The 22,484-nt window shown below is 36.2% G+C and overlaps 1 protein-coding gene across 1 annotated transcript; it reads left to right on the top strand.

Moving 5' to 3' along the window:
• Nucleotides 1-417: 417 nt before the first annotated feature.
• On the top strand, nucleotides 418-22,279 carry Yme1l1 (YME1-like 1 ATPase; the record flags this gene model as incomplete). The annotated part of the gene is given in 15 exon segments (XM_013515518.1): nucleotides 418-527; nucleotides 2,061-2,211; nucleotides 2,719-2,802; nucleotides 5,366-5,448; nucleotides 10,065-10,155; nucleotides 12,087-12,239; nucleotides 13,147-13,279; nucleotides 14,251-14,313; nucleotides 15,081-15,193; nucleotides 15,991-16,146; nucleotides 17,699-17,850; nucleotides 18,646-18,772; nucleotides 18,879-18,952; nucleotides 19,587-19,673; nucleotides 21,893-22,279. Coding segments are annotated over 15 exon segments (1,721 nt in total), but the record flags the coding sequence as incomplete, so codon positions are not given.
• Nucleotides 22,280-22,484: the final 205 nt, after the last annotated feature.

Here is a 22,484-nt window from a genome sequence, read left to right as displayed (position 1 = left end):
AAAAAAAAAAAAAAAAAATTTATAATTACCAAGAAAATATAAAATTAATTCTGGATTTAATCCCTTTCAATGACTTACATGTTTTGGGAAAAGTATAAAAGTTTATCAGAGTGATTTCTAGTGCCAGAAAAGAAAAAAGAAGAAAAAAGACCAGAAAAAAATTTATCAGTCCTGTTTACAAAATTATACTGTGAAATAACTCTATTTACTATTCTACTATGAACATGAAATAAAATATTGAAAGTTCTTTTTTGCAAAAAAGGATGACAAAAAAAATGTAAAGCATGTTGCAGTGTTTGGCAAAAGCACTATGAAGAAGGTAAACTGAGACAAGCAGGAGCGCCGTTGGACTCTTAGAGTCCTAGGCATTTTAGTTCCTGTCAGCAGCTTACAGAGTAAATGGTCCTGTCTGTTTAGTTTTTATACAGTCCCGGGGTTTTAAAACTTTGAAATCAAGGACACGACGTCTGCAGTCCACCTCTGAAAGATTAGCAGAAACACAGAATATAGCGCCATCATTTGTGAAGGTAATTAGACCTTTTTTAATGTTTCAAAAAGGAATAATTCTCAAATTATTAATACAGTAAGGACATTAAGTATTTAATTTCTTTTGTTGGCTGATGGATTTTGTTCCTTTCTGTTCACTGATAATAAGAAATTAATGACTTTGTAATCATTATACCTGTTATAACTCCCTTGAAACAGACTTGTCTCCACTTGCTTATTACACTGCTGCTGATTTTATTTTTCCTACCAACTTCTACATGCTTGGGTGTACCTTGTATAAACACGTACCACCCACCCAAACTAGCAACCTGGTGGTCAGCCAAGATTTGTCTGTTTTTCCTCACCTTTCACATTTATTAGTCACTGTGGATCTAACCTCTTAAATATTTCTTAAATCTTTTATTTCCAGCTGTGCTGCCCTTTATGTGCTGTAACCATTTCTTCCTTGGATTACTCTAATATTCATTTAATCTTTTTTCCTCTAGTCTTGCTGTGTTTGTCTTGCTTCCAGACTCATCCATCAGTCTTTCTAAAATAATTTAGTCTGGGCATGTAGCTCAGTGTTAGAGTGCTTGTCTCCCATGCACAAGGCCCTAGGTTCAACAAAGTAAACTTCAAAAACATAAAAAAGTTTCACTAATGGTGATCCAACTCAATCTGGTGTGCAGAGCATTTCATTGTTTGGGCCCTATTGACCATTTTTCTGTTATTTTGTATGCCACTTAGTCTGTTCCTGTCCTCTGCTTTTGACCTTTAAGACGTCAATTTACACACTTCTTCAATACTGTTTCATGGCTGTATCAGGTTTTCCCTCTGTGTGGTTTCTATATCCATTCTCTGTAAGGTCTTTCTGGTGTTCCATATATGGCATTTCTTTTACTACCACACCAATACTTCTAATGATAGCAAAATCATTATTTTAAAAAAATAGTTATTTATGTATTTTTTCCAGTAGACTGGAAACTTTATCAGTGACTTATTTATCTTTACATCTTTAGAACTAGGCCTACTATATGCAGGGTAATATTTTATTTTTTAATTTTTTTTGTCTTTTGGAGCAGGGTTTTGCTATGCAGTTCAGGCTGGCCTTGAACTCAATTTGTAGTCCAGGCTAGCCTCAGACTCACAGTGATCCTCTTGCCTCAACCTCCTGAGTACTGAGATTACAGATGTGTGCCACTGTGTCTGGACATGCAGAGTAATATTTTAATCTTAAAAAGATAATGAAATTTTTCCTCCAGCACAGATACAGTGGTATGAACATCGAGCCATTAAATCGATGTGACACAGTGCTTTCAGTATAGTGTAATGCAGAGAATAATGACACTTTCTTTATGTTAATAATTGATTTGTGTGTATGTAGGATCTAATGTTAATATCCTGGTCAGTTGATCAATTAATTTGATGTTCAATCTTAATTTGTTCACATGGGCATTGCAAATGAAATTCTAGACTTTCAGTTCATTTTTAGTGAGTGATCATGATATAAATGGGGATTGTTACTATCTGTACGGTTGACCAATAAATACTGTTGTGTTATTTTACACATTCAGGGGTTTCTTTTGCGGGACAGAGGATCAGATGTTGAGAGTTTGGACAAACTCATGAAAACTAAAAACATACCGGAAGCTCATCAAGATGCATTTAAAACTGGTTTTGCAGAGGGTTTTCTGAAAGCTCAAGCATTAACACAAAAAACCAATGGTAAGTTGATTTGAGAAGAATAACTGAAAGGATATCATAGTCCTACATTTAAACTATTAAATGACTTTTCTGAAATCATCCATCCTGTTTCCCAACATTTGAGAGGCTGAGGCAGGAAGCTTACCTTGAGTTTGAGACCAGCCTGGGCTACATAGTGAGTTCAAAGCTAGCTTGCACTACATAGTGGGATGAAACAGAAACAGAAACAAAAAATATCTTCTATCTTTACATGGATTTATTCCATTGTATTTATAAGTTAAGCTGTGTTGAGTGGACATACTATTGGCAGTTTATTTTCTCAAGAGAAACTGAAGTCAAGGACAGAATCATACGTGGTTTCATGAAGTTTTGAGGAAGAGGATGCTGAAAGGAAATCGTGCAGTTGTACACAAGGATGCCAGCTTCCAAAATTGCGAGTGATGAAAATGTGATTATCAGTAAGCCTTTCATTAAGCTGTAACATCTCATTGGTGGCATTTAACTTATGTGTATCTTTTTTTCTTCTAGATTCCTTAAGGCGAACTCGTCTAATTCTCTTCGTTCTGCTGCTATTTGGCATTTATGGCGTCTTAAAAAATCCATTTTTATCTGGTAAAGGCTCTTTTATTTATCTGCTATGTTAACTTTTTTATTTCTGTAAATATCCTTTTCCTCTTCACTGTTTATAGATTTATGATAATAGGCTTTTTTTGTTGCTACAGTGAAATACCCAAGGCTGAGTACTTTATAAAGAAAAGAGGTTTATTTAGCTTGCAGTTCTGGAGGTTCATGGGCATGGCACCTGGTGAGGACCTCCTGGTAGATTGCATTACAAGGCCTTTTATTCCTAGTGATTAGTTTTCCAGAGTTTTAGAAAGTGATACATGTTGGATAATCAAAGTTTAGCATTATATAGAATTTTATAATAATAAAAGACAAGCAGTCTTCTGTTTCAAAGACAAGGCCATAAATTGAATTTTTTCTTAAAATAATTAAATGAATCCAATATCTTTTCAGTTTGCAATTCTGAAATACAATTATAATAACAGATTTAAGTGGTCCCAATTACCTTCTCAGTTGTCATTCAGTGTTTACCACATTTTTGTTCTCTACAATTATCTAAGATCCTTAAACATTTTGCTAGGCTCAAGCTGTTAGTGTCCATTCTAGAATTATTGTTTTATGTATTTGTTCCCCCACTTGTATGTTCTTGATGTGTTAGGCATTTTTTTTTTTGTTATTGGTGTTTTTTTTTTTTTTTTGTCCAAGGGATTGAACCCAGGACCTGCAGTCAGCTATATTCACAGTCCTTTTTTTCTGTTTTTTATTTTGAGGCAGAATCTCACTTGAGTTTCTCAGGAGAGCTTGAACTTGAGATCTTTCTGCCTGAGCCTCCCAGAATGTTGGGATTACAGACACATGCTGCCACACCCAGCGAGCATTTCTTTCTTTTACCTTATTTTTGTCTCTTATTGTCTCTTAAATTTCACTGAATCTGTATCATTCAGGGTTTAGTAGACAGATATAACAGGAGATACACAAATGTATAAGAAATAACAAGTTTGGTCAGCCACAGAGTTGATGACCCTCTCTGCATGCTGGAGGCTGAAGAGTCCAGTCCAAGGTCTGGAGCTCACTGCAATGTTCCGTGCAAGTCTGTATTTCCCTTTTATTGTATGTAGCCTACCCTCCTGGGGGAGAGGGGAGTCCTTTATACCCATACCATGTCTGTGCCTTCCTCTTGCACAGGCTTAGGATATTTACAAAGTAAGTGTCTTAGTTACTTTTTTCTTGTTGCTGAGGTAAAATACCTGATGTCCAGAATTACAGAAGGAAAGGTTTGTTTAGCTCACAGTTTGTGGAGGTTTCAGTCCATACTCGTGGGCTCCAAGGCAGAGTGGCACATGGCAGAGGAACAACTGTTCTTGGTGGTGGAAGACAGCAAAAGCAACAAGAGCAAAAGGGAGGAGCCGGAGGAGCAAAACTCTTTCCCTCTCTTATATTGTACATAGGCTGCCCATCCCAGGGTGGTGTAGCACTCACACCCATAATCCCAGTATTGGACCGTGGATCAGTCACAGATTCCAGAAGCCCACCCCATGACTGCATCAGGCTTTGGAGGGACATTAGATATGAACCAAAACAGTAAGGATTTTGGCCTCCTGTTAATCACCTAGTTAACCTTCTAAATTTCTCAAGTTGACACAATGTGTATCTACCATAACAGCATCTTTTTTTGTTTTTGGTTTTGGTTTTTCTCTGGTACTGGGAATCGAACTCACAACCTTGTGCTTGCCAGGCAGGCACTGTGCTGCTGAATTAAACCCCAGCCCCCATAACAGCATCTTAATGGCAATATTTTAGTCTCCTGAGGATATTAGAAATTACTCATTTTTCCTCCCCGATACTGGAAATCAAACTCAGAATATTGAGCTTCTCAAGCAGGCGCTGTGCCACTGAGCTACATCCCAGGCCTTAGAAATTACTTTATTCATTTATGTCTGCTCTAGTTGAGAACTTAGAGCTGAGGAGTGATTTTAAAAAGCCTGTAATAGTTGCTCAGAGTACCTCTCAAATATGGTATCTTACCATACTTTTCCTCTCCTATGCTTAAAAGATGTCATTACTGAAGAATATCTGAAAAGTGAAATAATTTCAGGTTTTTTTTTTAATTAAATGTACCAATTTTTCATTCTACGTTTAAGGCAATATATATATAACAGTACAGATTCGTAAGTGGTTGTGGCAGAATAGTTAAAGATGCTCATTAAACATGCAAACTCCTAGGCTTTTTCTCAGATCTGCAAGTGTGTTGCATGGTTTTGGAGGCTTAACACAAATCTCAGGTGATTTTTTTTTTTTTTTTTAAATTCATATGGAACTTTGATAACCATTGATTTAAGGTTTCCATTATTAGGTATTACAAGAAGAGAATATTTCTTGATTTTAACTGGGAAGTATAAAAGTATGTGTCCTTAATGTGAATCACTTGCTGTTTGAACATGGTCTAGAAATCCCAAAGACCTCGTTTCTGTTCTGTACTTTGATTTGGTATATTTGAACGAGATTTTTCAGTTGTTTAATTTTTGTGGGCTTTGCTTTCTTGCATCTAAAGACTCGGTTGGTTGGAATTTTATTAATCTATGGAATATTAACATCTTTTTTTCCATTTCAGTCCGCTTCCGGACAACTACAGGGCTTGATTCTGCAGTAGACCCTGTTCAGATGAAGAATGTCACTTTTGAGCATGTTAAAGGAGTAAGTTAAGATTTCTTTGCCTTCTTCATGCATTATATAATTGATACTCTATGTAAGATCAGTATTTGGTTCTAAAGGTTCTGGAATAGTAAATTAAAAAAAAAACCATTAGCAACTTTAGAATCTTCATGGTGACCAAGGTAAAGAGGAATTGGAGAGGCTGGGGATGTAGCTCAGCGGTACAGTGCCTGCTCAGCAAGCACAAGGTCGTGAGTTTGATCCCCGGTACCAGGAAAAAAAAAAAAAAAGAGGCATTGGTGTCTTGGAGAGGGTCTACAATTTTAAATAAGGTTTCTTTTTTTTCTTCTTTTTTTTGTCGTTTTGAGACATGATTTCGCTATGCAGTTTAGGCTGGCCTTAAACTCACTTTATAGCTCAAGCTGGCTTTGACCTTGCAGAGATCCTTCTGCCCCAGCCTCCCAAGTGCTGGGATTGTAGTCATGCACCATCACATCTAGCCTTAAATAGGTTTTTTAGGTTTGATTATGGAACTAATAGGTAAAAAAATAGAACAAGATAAGGCCAGGGAGTTTATAGGAACACATTACATAGTGTCTTGCAAGCCATTATAAACTACCTTTTACTCTGTGAAAGTTGGTTCCATTGAAGAATTTTGAGCAGAGAGGTGGGATGCTTTAACTTAATTTCATGAGAACAGTCTAGTTGCTATGTTCATACTAAACTAGAGTCTAGAAAGGACAGAGGTAGATGACAGGCTGTTGCAGGAGTCCAGGCAGGAGATGATGTTGGCTTAGATAAACATTATTGCAGTTGAGTTGGTGAGATGTAGTTAGATCTTGAAGGTAGATTCAATAGAACTTTCCTGATTACAGTAGAAGTATAAGAGAAAGGTGGGTCAAGAACATAAGGTTTAAGTATGAACGATTAGAAGAACAGAGTTGCCATTTTCTGAAATTAAAATATTAGGCTGTGGGTAGAGCCAGTATTCATAATAAAAGAGTAGAGATTTAGTTATAGATGTGTTAAATGTGAGGTATACAAATGAAAGCATTGGATATGCACTTGAATGCATCATTCTGTAATTTTGGGAAAGGTTCAGGCTAAAATGAAAAATTCTAAAGTTTACATTTGTAGATACTAAGTCTGTGTGTTTGAATAAGATCACCAAGGAAGTGACTATGATAGAAAAGAGGTCGAAGTTTAAGCTGCAGAGCACGAATGGGGTAATAGGCCAGAGAAGAGGAACCAGGAACAAAGGTTGAGGAGTTGCCTGTGAAGTAGGTGACGGGGGATAAACGGGAAGAAAGTATTTCTGTCATGAGGGAGAGGGATCAGCTAGCCATGTGAAGTGATGTTGATGGGTCAAATGAGAATTAGATTGCATTTTAGCGGTGTGTCATTAGTGTTCTTGATAATGAACAATTTCAGTGGGATAGCAGGGGCTAAATCATGACTGTTACGAGTTTACAGGGGATAGATGACATGGAATAGGCACTTATAAATCACACTTGAATTTCGTTTGAAAAAAGGCAGATAGATCTCATAGCAGGAAAGAAAATAGGGATCTTAGTAAAGTACTAGGTGAAAGTTGATTGTGAAACCAGAGTCAAGGTCATCAACTGAGGATATGGATGGAAGAGCAATGTATGATTTCCAAAAAAGGTACAAAATTTTGTGAGGATGGGAGAATGAGTGGCTTAGGGAAATACGACTTGGAGCCACTTAAATTTAGATCATGGATTTATATCAAGACCACTCAACACAAATACTTTCTAATTTCAATTTCTTTCTTCAAATATGCAGTCTGGAATTTTAGTTCTGTACTATGCTCTTATATGTGCTCTACTAATAAACCTGATAATGCTTTTGATTTTGGGGAAGGTAGAGATTGGGTAATTGTGTTTCAGGGAATGTTTTGGGAGAAATCTTTCTATAAGCAGAATTTGAAATTTCTGATCTAAAGACTTCCAACTCTGAAGAGACATTTTAATGAGGACTGTTAGCTGGGTGTGGTAGCTCATGCATGTAACCCCAGCTACTCAGGAGGCTGAGTCACAAGGATTACAAGTTTAAGCCAATCTGGGCAATTAAGCAAAACCATATCTCAAAATAAAAAAATTAAAAGGGCTGGGATGTTCTCAGCGGTGGAGTGCCCATTTGTTCAATCCCTTGTACTGTAGTCAGTCAGTCAATCAGTCAGATTTTTAAAAAATTAGAAAGCCCTGAGGATGGATCAGTACTTAGTGTTCATTGCATTCAATCCTTGGTGCCGCCGCCACACATACACATGCGCAAGGGCAAAATTAATATGGCCTCATTATAATAATTCATTTTCTTGATCGTCTTCAGCACTATTTTTCTCAGCAGGATTTATATTCAATTGGGAATACTCTTACCAGAGGTTGGAAGAGATTAATTAGTTAATCTCTTCCAAAAGTAGATAATTAGTAGTAATTAATGTAGTTAATTTGAAAGGTAAATGATGTTTAATCTCTTTTATTCTTACAATTTAATGTTGGCATTATATGCATGAGGGGTACAGTTTGAGGCAGTGCCTCGCTGTATATTCTAGGCTGGACTCTTGCTGTGTAGCCCAGGTTGGCCTCAAACTCATGGTGATCCCTTGGCCTTCTGCTGAGATTACAGGAATGTGACACCATGCCTGGTTGGTTATTTTGACCCGTTTTATATCAGTCTTGTTTTCCTATGTGGCTATGTTTGAATGCTTTTTAAAAAATGTACCCTGAAGCCAGGTATGGTGGTGCACCACAGGCTTGTAATCCCAGCACCTGGGAGGCTGAGGCAAGAGGGAGGATTGTTGCAAGTTTGAGACCAGCCTGGGCTACAAAGTGAGCTCAAGGCCAGGCCAAAAAAAAAAGTACTTTTTTAAAGTAATCAACCACTAAATGAAATTTATTTCAGAATAATTTGTATATTGGTTTATATAAAGAGCAAATACAATTACACAATGTAAAACTGCTGTTAGGAGATTTGGGAAGGAAAAGAGAGATGTTAATACACCCTTGCAAAGTACTCATGAGTCAAACGCTTTTGAGTCTAGAAGGAAAAATGTGTGACTAAAAGAACTGTATTACAGCAGTTTATATCATCTTCAGGTGTATTGTGTCTATTTTTTGTTTTTGTTTTGTTTTATTTGTTTTTATTTTTTTTTTGAGACGGGGTCTCACTATGTAGGTCAGGCTGGTCTTCACAGTGCTGGGATTATAGGTGTCTGCTACCATGTCTGACTTCTTGTATGGGAAAAAATGTAGTCTTTTAATAGTACAATGAAAACATTTTAAATATTTTTTTTTCAAGTATAACATGTTCACCTAAACATGTAAAAACCGTAAATCATCACAAAGTGAGAACACCTGTGTTAGTAGTGCCCAACTCAAGAAACAGGATGTTAACAGACCCCCAGAGCCTCTTGAAAGCCTCTTTCTACTTACTGTGTTCTCCTCCCTGTGGATAATCATTTTCCTGATATTTTACATTAGTTTTGCCTGTTACTGAATTTTTTTTATAGTTGTAGTACATGTAGAATGTGCCCTTTTCGGTTTGGCTTCTTTTGTTCAATGTTAATGCTTTTGAGATCCAGCCATGTTATTTGGAGTTGTAGTTAATTTATCCTCATGGCACAGAATGCCATTATACAAATACTGCAATACTGTATACTTATTTAGGTGTTCACGTGGTTGTTTCTAGTTTTGAACTCAAACAGTGTCGGAAGGAATAATATTCTTGGACATGTATCTTGGTGAACCATATGTGCACAGTTCTTCTGGGTCTTGGAGTGAGCAGGGGTTTGTTTTTAACCATTAACTTTGAACATTTTAGTAAAAATTTTAAGGAGTGAATCAGAAGAACTTTTAAAGACCTACCAAGCCTAACCAAAAAAAGTGTGCTGTTTTTTAAAAACTAACAACAAAAAATTTTGTGACTCTTTAGCAATTATAATATTTTCTAGACAGGTTTGGTGGCAGATGCCAGTAATCCCAGGACTAAGGAGGCTGAGGCAGAAGGTCACTGCAAGTTGCAGGCCAGCCTCAGCTGTATATAGAGTTCAAGGCCAGCCTGAACTACAAAGGGAAATCTTGTGTCAAAACCAAACCAAAGCAAACCATAAAAAGTATAGTATTTTCTAGAAATATATATGGGAAATTTCCTAGAAATACTGGTATAAAGAAATCATGACCAAAAATGATAGGTTCTCAGATTGCCTTTTAGTCATGTTTTACTACGTGCCGGGTAGTTTCTTTTTAATCCTCCCAATGATTTTTTTTTTCTTCACTGAGAAAATGTAAGTTGAAATGATTTTTGTTGGAATTATTAGGAGACATTGTATAATTGGAAGGAAGGATGAGAGAAGTTTTTGAATGCTTATGAGGGGGCATTTTGTATACTTTTTTCTTGACATAAAGAGAAAGCCAAGGGGCTGGGGATTTAACTCAGCGGCAAAAGCGCCTGCCTGGCAAGCGCAAGGTCGTGAGTTCGGTTCCTGGTACCAGAGAAAAACCAAAACCAAAAAAAAAAAGAGAAAGCCAAGTTAATTCTATAACCAAATTAAATTTATGACGTTTAAAAAGGAAGCCTTGGTAATTTAACTAGCTAGAAGCATTATTTAAAATATTTGACAAATTATCTTACTTTAGGTGGAGGAAGCTAAACAAGAATTACAAGAAGTTGTTGAATTCTTGAAAAATCCACAGAAATTTACTGTGCTTGGAGGAAAACTTCCAAAAGGTAAAGTATCTTTCCCCTTATCATGATTTGTTTTGTTTTATTTTTTGAGACAGGGTCTTGCTATATAGTTCAGGCTGCCCCTGAATCACTATGTAGCGCAGGCTGTCCTTGTACTTGCGATGATCCTCCTGCCTCAATCTCTTGAGTGCTGGGGTTGCAAGGCAGGTGCTACCACACCCAGCTGTGCTTTTATTTTGAACATATTCTTTTATAATCTTTTTTTATAATTTACATTTTTAATATGTTAAAGCTTTAAGTTACAAGAATAGTCTAACAGTTTGTTATTGCCATACCTGAAACCCACACTCATTAGTTTTTAGTATTTTGCTGGCTTTTTCTCTTTACATACATGCATTTACTTAACCATTTGAGAGTAAGTTGTAGACGTAATACTTCATTACTCCTAAATACAGTACTTGTGTTAGGGATACTGTAAATAAGGATGCTGTTTTATACAACTCTAGTATAATTATTAAAATTAGTAAATTTATCATGGATACAAAAGAATTACCAGTTCATATTCCATAACCAGATGTCAGCATTCATTCCAACAGTGTCCTTCAAGGACTATCCAGTGTTGTCCTTGTCCTACATCCCCCCGTCCCCCCGCAGTGTTGAGATCCAGTCCAGGGTCACACAGAGCATTTAGCTTTGTCATTAATATGAGACTGTTCCTTAACCTTTTTGTGGAGAAGCTAAGGGTTGGAGTTAAGAAGAGGGTCTTTCATGATTTTTACAATTGTGAAATATTAACTGCTAATTATTGGTAGCATGCTTAACCATTTATATTGAATTTTAATATGATTTCCAATTTTTTGTTGTTAAAAATGGCAATGTGATGACCATCCTAACATAGTCTTTGCCCTAATGCTTAATTATTTCCCTAGAATAAATTTCTAGAAATAAACTCGTTGAGTTAAAGAGAAACCCTCTTTTTTATACTGCTTGATATCTCTATTGCAAATTCAGGAATATATGAGAATGTTTGCATGAACCTTTGCTAATTTAGGGTACATTTTTGAAGTCAGTGCTATAACATAAGAAACCGTAAAAATAGTTCTCTCTGTCTAATCAAGGAATAATTTTTAAATGTATGGAAAAATCCTTAGGTACTAAGCTGTCTCTAGAAGTTAATGTGATTTGAGTTGTTAATATTTAAACCAGTTGGGTATCAGTGAAACTAGGATAGCCCTCAGTCTTTTTAAGCTTTCTTTTAAAAAATTTTGTTACAGTGCAGCATCAACTCAGCTTTATTACTTTTTAAATGTAGTCTGTATATTTACAAAGCTGTGATACGAGAATTCTACTTTTCCATTTTATTATGAAAACTTCAAACTTTTGACATAGGTTAAAGAGTAGTGTCCACCTGGGCTCAACAGTTGTTAATGTTTTGTAATACTTTGTGTGTGCACATATGCATATAGTATGCCTTTTTCCCCTGAACATTTGAAAGAAAGCTGCAGATAACATCTACTTTGGTATGTATCTATCGAAGAATAGGGACATTATCCTAATTTATCCTTTTCTGGGAAAACACTAGTTTTTTAAAATATCATATACTGTCTAGTATTTGTTTTTATGGAGAAGCATCAAGATTCACGCATTATATTTGGTTTTGTCTTTTAATGTAAATTTTATTTTATAAGTAGGTTTATGTTATTTTGCTTCATAGATGTGTTTATACTGCTCTCTTTATATAGTCTTATATATAAACATCTTTTGTATCTTGGTGATAAACAGTATTTAAATGACAGAGAAAAATTAATTATAGAGATCCTGAGGGAAATGACTAGCAGAGACAAATGTTTTCCTGTGTTTGAAAATGTTGATGATTGGTATTCCTTCAGCCTCAAAATTACATAAACTGTCTTACAGATTCTTAGTGGGGATTTTTTAATGACAAATTTGAATCATTGTTGTTTTTCTTTTAGGAATTCTTTTAGTTGGACCACCAGGAACAGGAAAGACCCTTCTTGCCCGAGCTGTGGCAGGAGAAGCTGATGTTCCTTTTTATTATGCTTCCGGATCAGAATTTGATGAAATGTTTGTGGGTGTGGGAGCCAGCCGAATCAGAAATCTTTTTAGTATGTTGTGTATTTTATGTAGTGTTAAATTTTGTTGATTTTAGGGAAAGAATGTTTCTTATCTTTGCTAATTAGTTGTGCTTGATAGCAGAAAGAAGCATTGTAGGGACCTGGTTTTAGATAACCTAATATGTGAGTTAATACAGACCTTTTATTAGTTTTCTCATAGGCTGATCATTTTAAGAGTGAATGTGGTCTGGGTGTGGTGGCACACGCCTATAATCCTAGCACTTAGGAGGCCGAGTCAGGAGGATTGCCATGAGTTGGAGGCCAGCCTGGGCAACATAAGGGAGATCAAGGCAAGCCTGAACTACATAGTTAGACCCTGCCAAAAAAAAAGGAAAAAAGAGCCGGGCATGGTGGCGCATGCCTGTAATCCCAGCCCTTGGGAGATTGAGGCAGGAGGATCGGTGCGAGTTTGAGGCCAGACTGGGCTACAAAGTGAGCTCAAGGCCAGCCTGAACTGCATAGTTGAGACCCTGTTTCAAAAAGACAAAGAAAAAAAAGGAATAGAAAAAAGAGTAATGAAAGTGCTAGGTGAGGCTGGGGGCTTTTGAAAAACTCTTAGGGTTTTTTTTTTTTTCATATTGTTCAGCAATTTTATGATATGTAATGAGGAGTTATTAGTCTCTAATGTGATTTCATTCATATATATATTTGTACAATTAGGAAGAATGAATAGCCCATCATAATCAATTATTGTTATTTTATGTCATTCTCTTTGGTTTATTTTTTCCTATCCCCCATAGTGCTATTCTTAGTAAAAAATGACATTTGTGCATTTTCTTCCTGTGATTTTTTTTCTTGTTTTGACTTTTGACAGTCTTACGCATTTTATTATTTGTATGGTTTTGGTTACAAAGTGTTGATTTCTTTCAACTTATATGAATATTTTCTGTTTTCATAGGGGAAGCAAAAGCAAATGCTCCTTGTGTTATATTTATTGATGAATTAGATTCTGTTGGTGGGAAGAGAATTGAGTCTCCAATGCATCCATATTCAAGGCAGACTATAAATCAACTTCTTGCTGAAATGGATGGGTAATAGAGTCTTTGTATGTGAAATATGGTTGTATGTTTTAAAAATTAGGATTGATCCTGTTGTTAAAAGTTTTCGGACTAAAAACGCAGTCCCTCCCTGAGTTTGATATATGTAGATTTGATCTTATGTCTACTGATCTCATAGAATATTTAATAATAGAAGACAAGAAAAATGGTTTGGATATAGGGAGCAAAGTAATCCCTCTTGCAGAAAGTCAAGACAAGTTTTTCCTCTCAGTATTGTGTTGCTTCCATTACCAATTGGATGTTTTGTATATATCAGCTCCGCTCCCCTCTGTTCTTAACACAGTTTATGGCAGCCTTTGAGTGTCATGCTAGAATTCTAACTTAGATCATTGCTCATAATTTAAAAACAAGAAATGGTGTTGCTTTGAAAGAAGTGTCTTAAAGTCAAATATGTGAGACATTTTAGAAATAATTGCAAAGTCTAGAATTTTGTGAGGGTGGGGTACTGTAGAATGGACTCCCCCCCCCGCCTTTTATTTTATTATTTTGTGATAGGCGCAGGCCAACTTTGAACTTGGGACCCTCCCCGGTCAGTATCCGTAGTAGCTGGGATTAGCAGGAATGGGCCTGGTATAGGAGCACATATTTGGAGTTGATAAATTTGAAAGGAGTTTTTCAAAAACAAATGAAGCACCAAATACAAGCTTGTTTTGTTTTGTTCTGGTACCAGTAATCAAACTCAGGTTGTCCTTGCCAGGCAGGTACTTGTGCCACTGAACTGTATCCCAGGCCCAACAACACAAGCTTTTTGTGTCAGGCCGTGTTTGCCTAAGTAGAGCAGATATGAAGATACATGATCACAGATGATTGTTGGTTTATTATGAGTCTCTTCTTGACTGTTTACTAAAATTAATGATAAAAGAGTTTTGTGTAGATCATTGCTGTATGTGTAATATACTTCAATTCTAAGTGAAAGGGCACTCTTTTTTTCTTTTCCTTAATAGTTTTAAGCCCAATGAGGGAGTAATCATTATAGGAGCCACAAACTTTCCAGAAGCATTAGATAAGTAAGTATTAAAAGAAAGTTTTTGTAAAATATGTCACGTGCTTTACTTCATGCTAAGAGAAGAAACCTATCACAAAAGATGATGTATGCATTGTCATTTATATGAAATGTTCAGAATAAGCAGATTTTCAGAGACAGATGAGTGCCACAGGATTGGGGGAGGAGGGAAGTGACTGCCAGTGGAAATGGGATTTTGTTTTGTGAAGGTGAGAATATCCTAAAATTAGGTTGAAGAATCTCCCCCATGTAACTTTAAATTCTGTATTGTGTAAATTACATCTCAATAAAATTGTTAAAGGATTTTTTTTCTTAAATATTGTAAATATTTTAGGTGGAAGGTACTTTTTGTTTGTTGTTTTAGTCCATATCTTCCTGTATTGTCCTGACTGGTCTTGAACTCCTGGGTTCAAATGATCCTTCTGCCTCATCCTCTGAAGTAGCTGGGGCTATAAGCATGTGGCACCACTCGTGAATTATCGCCCTTTGAATGACTTAAATGCATGTGTTTGTTTCAGAGTGCGTATGCTATTTTTAGTTGCACACATACATCCAAATGAACCTTTGTTCTACCATTTTTTTGACAATGAGGTCTTGCTATATTTCTCAGGCCAAGTTCAAATTCATGATCTCCCTGCCTCCTGAGCTACTGGCATGTGCCACCACACCCAGCTACCTTCTGTTTGTTGAGACTGTTGTTTCAGGTTTTTGTTTACTGTGTGTTATAGTCAGCTTATTAATTTATATTTTATTTTTACATTTTTCCTTTAGTGCTTTAATACGTCCTGGCCGCTTTGACATGCAAGTTACAGTTCCAAGACCAGATGTAAAAGGTCGAACAGAAATTTTGAAATGGTATCTGAATAAAATAAAGTTTGATAAGTGTAAGTCTAATTCTGTAGTACACACGTTATTATCTCAACATTATGGTAATATGAACACTGTTGGTCTTCCTCACTTAATGTCTTAAAAATCCCTTTCATTTATATGTCCATTAATATCTGTTTCTTAATTTGTGTGTATCCAGGAAATGCTGTCATTTTCAATTCCTTATTCCAGAGGAATTTTTCTTTGGGATATCAAACAGATACATTTGGAGATTACTTATGCATAGATTTTTAAAAATGCAAATATATAATGCAAAACAGTTGAAAAGGCTCCATAAACAATAGCTCATTATGTCAGTTTCTCCCCAATAGGGAGAAAGGAAAATATAAAACAAGACACGTGGAAATATTGTTGGCATACTTGGGGGGCATAAATGAACCTATTAAGGCTCCAGTGTTTTCAGAGATAGCTGAAACATTCCATAAAGCTGAATCTGTCTCCTGTAATAAGGAGACCTTTTATGTCTAAAGTATTATTTCAAGGTAAAATTCGGGGAACAGAATGTTGTCTGTGAATATGTTTGTTTTAGTTTGTTCTTAGGCTGGTAACAGTACAGTGTATGTTTGAAGTTTCTATTTAGTTACATTTAGAACTTTCATGATTTTTCCCAGTTACAATTTTAATGGCATATTTTGCACTTTTTCCCAATTTAGTAAATTGAGTCTGATTTTAAATGTGATTACTTTGTTATAGTTTAGAAAGTTGTGTTCTTTTTTCCTTTAAAATGTGAGTTCTTTATAAAGTACTGTCATTTAACTATTTTATACTTCATTATTGTGTTGTTTTTACATAGCTGTTGATGCAGAAATCATAGCTCGAGGAACTGTTGGGTTTTCTGGAGCAGAGTTGGAGAATCTTGTGAACCAAGCTGCATTAAAGGCAGCTGTTGATGGAAAAGAAATGGTTACCATGAAGGAACTAGAGTTTTCCAAAGATAAAATTCTAATGGGTAGGTATTCTTTCTTTTTGTCCTGTATTTTTCATGATGTTAGGGAATGAATTTTTTTTTTTTTTTGGTAAGTATTCTTTGTAGACAGCTAAATTCTCAGACTGTACTGAATTTAATCTTCCTCTAAAATTTCAGCGAGTATTGAAATTTGTAATAGACCATTTCACATATTCTGTTTGAGAGTCACACAATTCCCATTGAACTATACAGCAATCATTACTATGCCTGTCGTCGTTGTAGACTGACTTACAGTGTGTCACATTTATTTCGTTTCTTAGAAGAACTCTTTTTTTTTTTTTTTTTTCTGATTGAAAAGAGAAAGGTTCAGTCCCAGCACTTGGGAGGCCAACGTAGGAGGATTGCCATCAGTTCAAGGCCAGTCTGCACTACATAGTGAGACCCTGTCTTTAAAAAAAAAAAAAGAGAGAGAGAAAGGTTAAAAAAATTGGGTAGGGCTGGGAGTTGTAAGTTAGTGGTGTATGTTAAGCACTGGACTTGATACCCAGCACTGCAAAAATAAAAAGAAGGGTTATAGAAGCATGAAAATATGTACCTGAAAACAGCATCACAGTATGGTCTCTTAAAGAACAGATGTATTTTAATAGCTTATGTGATTATACGGGTGCTTGTAAGGTGCCTGTGCAGTTCCTCTTGTCCAACATTGCTGATAAAAAGTTTGGTTAATTTTATTCTGTTTAATTTTTTTAAATCTTGGATTGGCTTAAAAACAGATTATGACTTCTGATAAATTAGAAGTTTGGTTTTTAGAAAGAGAATAATCTTTCTCTTTTTATGTAAGGATAAGATGATAGTTTCTTTTTTCTTTGTTTTGCTGTTTTGTTTTGTGATGCTAGGGTGCAAACCTGAGCCTCTCATATGCTAGGCAAGTGTTGCACCACAGAGGAACATCTCCAGCCCATTTCATTGTTTTGACAGGTTTGATTTGCCCTTAACAGTATGTTTTAATTTCTTTGTGTCGTAGATTGAATTCTACTGATTTTTAAAATTATTACATTGTTTAAAATAACCTGTTAAGAATGCAGTGTCACCTTGGTTGTCCAGTTCATTCCAAATTCATATTTGAACAACAAAAAGTGTGAGAATGGAACATATTTTTCTCATAAGAAATAATGGAAAACCAAATAATTGGTTCTGAGGCCCAAAAATTCCACAAGCACGTATACTGTCTGGGCGAGGGCAGCATTTAGACTGGAGCATCGCCCCTTTGTGTCTGTAGCAAGATATGGCGCATGACTTACTCTCAGCCCGTATGTTTTTTTCAAGTTGGATTTTTGGTTTGACTATTGAGCAAAGTTACAAACACTGAGCAGATTTTTTCAAATTTTGCTGTTTGCGTAGTGCAAAGGTTGAGCTTGGAGCTGTCTGACAACCCAAGTATCACTGTATTAAGTTGTTACTTTAAGAATTAAGGAGAATGATTTGTTGTTTTGGGGTTTTTGTTGTTGTTATTTTCTATTAATCTCAAGGCAATGGATTTCATCTTATTTAAGTACGCCTTCTATGCAGTACTTCACTTCCATTCTTGTTGTAGGCCCTGAACGAAGAAGTGTGGAAATTGATAACAAAAACAAAACCATTACAGCCTACCATGAATCTGGTCATGCGATTATTGCATATTACACGAAAGATGCAATGCCTATCAACAAAGCTACCATCATGCCACGAGGGCCAACTCTTGGACATGTAAAGTTCTTATGGTTTCTTTTATTTGCTTTCTAATTGAGCTTTCCAGAAGCTTATGGAAGAAATTGCTGATTAGTTACTGTGAAGTTACTTTTTAAGTTGAACCTTTGTGAAATTAGACACATTTGTGAAATTTTTCCATTAATAAAAAATATTTCATATTTCCGATATATTTATATTATGAAATTTAAGAATTGATAGCAAGCTCTAATTCTTAAATATCTTACTGTCCTGCTAGTTGAAAAGAGAAATTATGTTTCACAGTGACTCGTTCCATAGTTATTCTAAGATTTTTTTTCACTTAGTACAAATTCTATTCTCATCTTTGCATCACTGTGTGTGACATTTTAAACATTTTTATGTAATTTGGAATGAAATAGTTCTGTCACAGCATTATCCACCTATTGCTTGTAAAAACCACTTTGGCTTCATAATTTTTCTTATTGTCTAAATTGCTGCTTTTGCTGATTTTGGTGGCGCATACCTGTAATTCCAGCACTCGGGAGGCTGAGGCAGGAGAATCACCTTGAGTTTGAGGCCAGCCTGCACTACGTAGTGAGTTGAAGGCCAGCCTGAATTGCTTAGTGAGACTCTGTCTCAAAAAACAAAGAAAAAAAAAATGCTGCTTTTGTCATTAGTCACCTGCTATCCAATAAACATCTTTCACCTTTCAGCATCATTGTATTAAAATAGTGTCTGTGATGAGAGTTAAATGATAATTCTGGTTTTATTGTAATTTTCAGGAGTGTTTGTGAATTTCTTTGGCTATTACCTGGTTCTTTTTCAATTGTCTAGGTGTCACTGTTGCCTGAGAATGACAGATGGAATGAAACTAGAGCCCAGCTGCTTGCACAAATGGATGTTAGTATGGGAGGAAGAGTGGCAGAGGAGCTTATATTCGGGACTGACCATATCACAACAGGTTGATTTTAGATAATGGCTTTACTTTAAATTGTGTTTGTTGATTTAAAGATTTTTTTGTTAAAAAAAATTGAGTTGTATGTTTAATTTTTTTTTTTTAATTTTAGGTGCTTCCAGTGATTTTGATAATGCAACAAGAATAGCTAAGCGGATGGTTACCAAATTTGGAATGAGTGAGAAGGTAGGTAATAGTTTTATTTTCTTGTATCAAATGATACATAATCAAATGAGTGCCTTTTTGAGAGATCTGATTATCAATTAGTATATTTACTTTTTCCAATCACATTCCAAATGCATTTGAGGTTGTTTGTTCTAGACAGTGTTGTGGTAATATTTTGAGTAGCAAAAAATGGAGCATTCTCTTAGCTGCTCAGAGTTATATAGATAGTAACTATTCATGAATTAACCAAGAGTAAATTAGAATTATTTCACCTTTTCATATGGCTAAAAACCTACTTCTTGAGCCTCCTTCCTGTACCTTTTCCAAATATTTCATATTTCACATCATTGCTGTGTCCCTCAATCACTGCCATACCTTGAGCTATGGATTTCTGGGTTTGGAGTGAGAGCTTCTAAGAATGCAGTCAGAACCAGATTTACATGATTTAGAATTTTTCTTCCTTGTTCACGCTTAATATTTTGATTTTAGTCTTTATAGTTACAAAAGAAAGGTGAAATTCTTTGCCCTGCAAAGCATTTTTATATTCTTTCCCGCTCATGGTATATGTTTCTTTGTATATAGGCTAGTTCTTTCTTTGCTAAATTCTTTGGCACTTTGGGCTTTTGTGCTTAATTACTTCTCTTTTTGATTTTAGCTTGGAGTTATGACTTACAGTGACACAGGGAAACTGAGTCCTGAAACTCAATCTGCCATTGAACAAGAGATACGAATCCTTCTAAGGGTAATGTGTCTGAACTTGCTTCTTTTAGAGATAAAGTGCCTAAATAGGTACAGTAAGTCCCTGACTTAGGAACATGTTCTGTTCCAGGAAAACGTTCATAAGTAAAATTCATTCTTATGTCTGACGAAGTGAGTCTTACACACCTTTGACACTAATACACAGTGGAAAACATAAAAAGATCAAACAAATAAAGTACGTCCCTGACTGTACTGTGCTGCAGTCACACCCAGTAAGCACATAGCAGCACAACTGTGACAGTGTCGCGCAGACACAGGAGCTACTTCCATGGTTTGTTCACCATTCTTAAATGTTCATAATTCAAAGTCCATTCATATCTGTAAACATTTACAATTCGACTATTCATAAATTGGGGACTTACTATACTTTAAAAATGATAAGGGGCTAGGCGTGGTAGCACATGCCTGTAATTCCAGCATTTGGGAGGCTGAGGTAGGAGAGCTCCCACATGTTCAAAGCTTCCCTGGGCTACTAGTGAATTCAAAGCGAACCTGAACTACATAGTGAGACCCTGTCTCAAATAAAAAACAAAAACAAAAGCAAAACAGAAATAACAAGGGCTGGAGATGTAGCTCAATGGTAGAGCACTTGGCTAGCATGTTTGAAGCCCTGGATTTGATCCGTAGTACCACGAATAAAACAGACGTGAAGACAGTGAAAGCTCTTGTGTTTAGTAGAAATGTCACTGTATAAAATTAAAGAAGGTGCATTTTGCAGCAGTGATCTAAATACATTGTCAAGAAACCCCTTTTCCTGAATTGGATCCTTATTTTATTTTGACCATAGGCTAAGTAGAATTCAGTTCTACTTTAGCTACAAAAATCATAAAAGATGATAGAACGAGGGCTGCTGTTTACTGAGTCTGTTTCTATTCTGAGATACACGTATGTAGCAAGTACTACTGGTTATTTGGTTTGTGCCCAGCATTGCCTGTGCTCATAGTGCAGAATAAACAAAGTAAAGGACCTTTTTGTTGCATTCTCCCGTATAGATTAGGTAAAGGGATTTTGTATTAGTGTTCACAAGAGCTTGTAGAGTGGGGACAAGACTCTTCAAAACACTGCACATGCAGGATACAAAGATTTACAATATTGGCCTACAGTGGCCGCCCATAGAGGCAAATGTAGAAGAGTGCAAAAATCTGTCTGTGCGTTAGAGATCCGAAGGACCCAGTTGATGGCCTTAAGCTCACAGCCATGTCCCGTATGAATCCACATGAGCAGGCTGAAGGATCTTCAGTGGGAGACCAAGGGATCTGCCCTGGGAGGTTGCAGGGTTGGTGCTAGAAGCTAAAGAGGCTGCAGCAGCAGGCAGAAGGGCCGGTGCTAGAAGCTGAAGGATCTGCGCTGAAAGCCAGGAGATGATGCCCGAGACAAAGGGGAAAATCAGATCCCCTCCAAAGGGAACAGCCGAAGCTCCTCCAAGGAAAAGCAGCTGAAATCCTTCCCTCCCATTCTCCTTTTATGCCATTCCAACAACAGTTCTCAAAGTGGGTTAACCTTGCTAACTCAGTTTGGCTTGGTGTTCCCACCTCAGGTTGACAATCAATTAACCACCACAGATGTATAAAAGTAAGTTCAGGGAGTTTAGCTAGTAGCTACTGTGGCATAAGGATACTTTGCTTAAGATGGGGAAAATAGAAATGAAGAAACATGGATGGGTTCGAGAAATACTGTTGCAGTCAATCCTGTTTTTGTGGTATTTTGTGATGGCTAAGAGAGCAGTTCAGTCTGTTTGATAAAGAACTGGCTCATGCAGCTGTATTTGTCCCATTCACTGGCGAAAATGGAGACTAAAGCTTGACTAATGTGGGGTGGTAGGTAGGTCACAAGTTCATTTTTAAACATGGGGAATATGAAGCATCAACCTGAAGCTAAATGTGTGTGTCTGGTTCTTAATGGAAAGGTTGGTTATGTGTCCCCCTTGGATTTCAAAGTTCCCCATTCCTTGACCAGGTCTGGAGTGGAGAAAAATAATGTGCCTGAGGGTCAGTGTCTTTAGTGAATGAGGAATGTAATTAGGGTATTCTTCACTACGAACACTTTCCATACACTGTTTATACTGAAAGTATTTGTACTCTAGAACCGAGCTTTTAAACGCTTTTTTAAAAAATAACTGACTAGATTGTTAAAGTGGTATAGTTACTGTGTTTCTTTTCCCCTACATTTTCTACTTCTTACATACCTGCTTTTCTATTTCAGGAGTCATATGAAAGAGCAAAACATATCTTGAAAACTCATGCAAAAGAGCATAAGAATCTAGCAGAAGCTTTATTGACCTATGAGACTTTGGATGCCAAAGAAATTCAAATTGTTCTTGAGGGGAAAAAGTTGGAAGTGAGATGATAACTCTCGGTACGGATGTGTTGCTGGTATTATTGCAAGAACATACACATCATGGCAGTAGTCTTTTGCAGTGCTTTCTTGCTCATTCTTGACTTGGTATAATTCAAGTGTGTGAATACTTCATCAACCTTTTGTCACATTTACGTAATTTTGCTTATTCTCATGATGACATCTATTGGAAATTAGAAACCTACTCTAAATATATTTTAAGAAAATAAAGAACTATCAGGATTGGAAACAGTTTGTTTGAGAAATGTCAGGTTATTATGATGAAAGTAAATGATGATTTTATGATTGGTCACTCTATTGGTTATGAGTAGAAGTTGTGCCTTTAGCTCCTGGTAAGTATTTTAAATTTGCAAGCTAAGATTATTGAAGTATTATCATTATCTCTTGATAGCAATATTTCTTTTGGTAAAGAAGTAATGCTCTTGTAAACTGTCTACCC

Source organism: Chinchilla lanigera, unplaced genomic scaffold, assembly GCF_000276665.1.
Source record: "Chinchilla lanigera isolate Chin_1 unplaced genomic scaffold, ChiLan1.0 scaffold00028, whole genome shotgun sequence".
NCBI classification, from domain to species: Eukaryota; Metazoa; Chordata; class Mammalia; order Rodentia; family Chinchillidae; genus Chinchilla; species Chinchilla lanigera.
The sequence above is the reverse complement of the archived record's forward strand: the minus strand, read 5'-3'. Positions and strand labels throughout refer to the sequence as shown.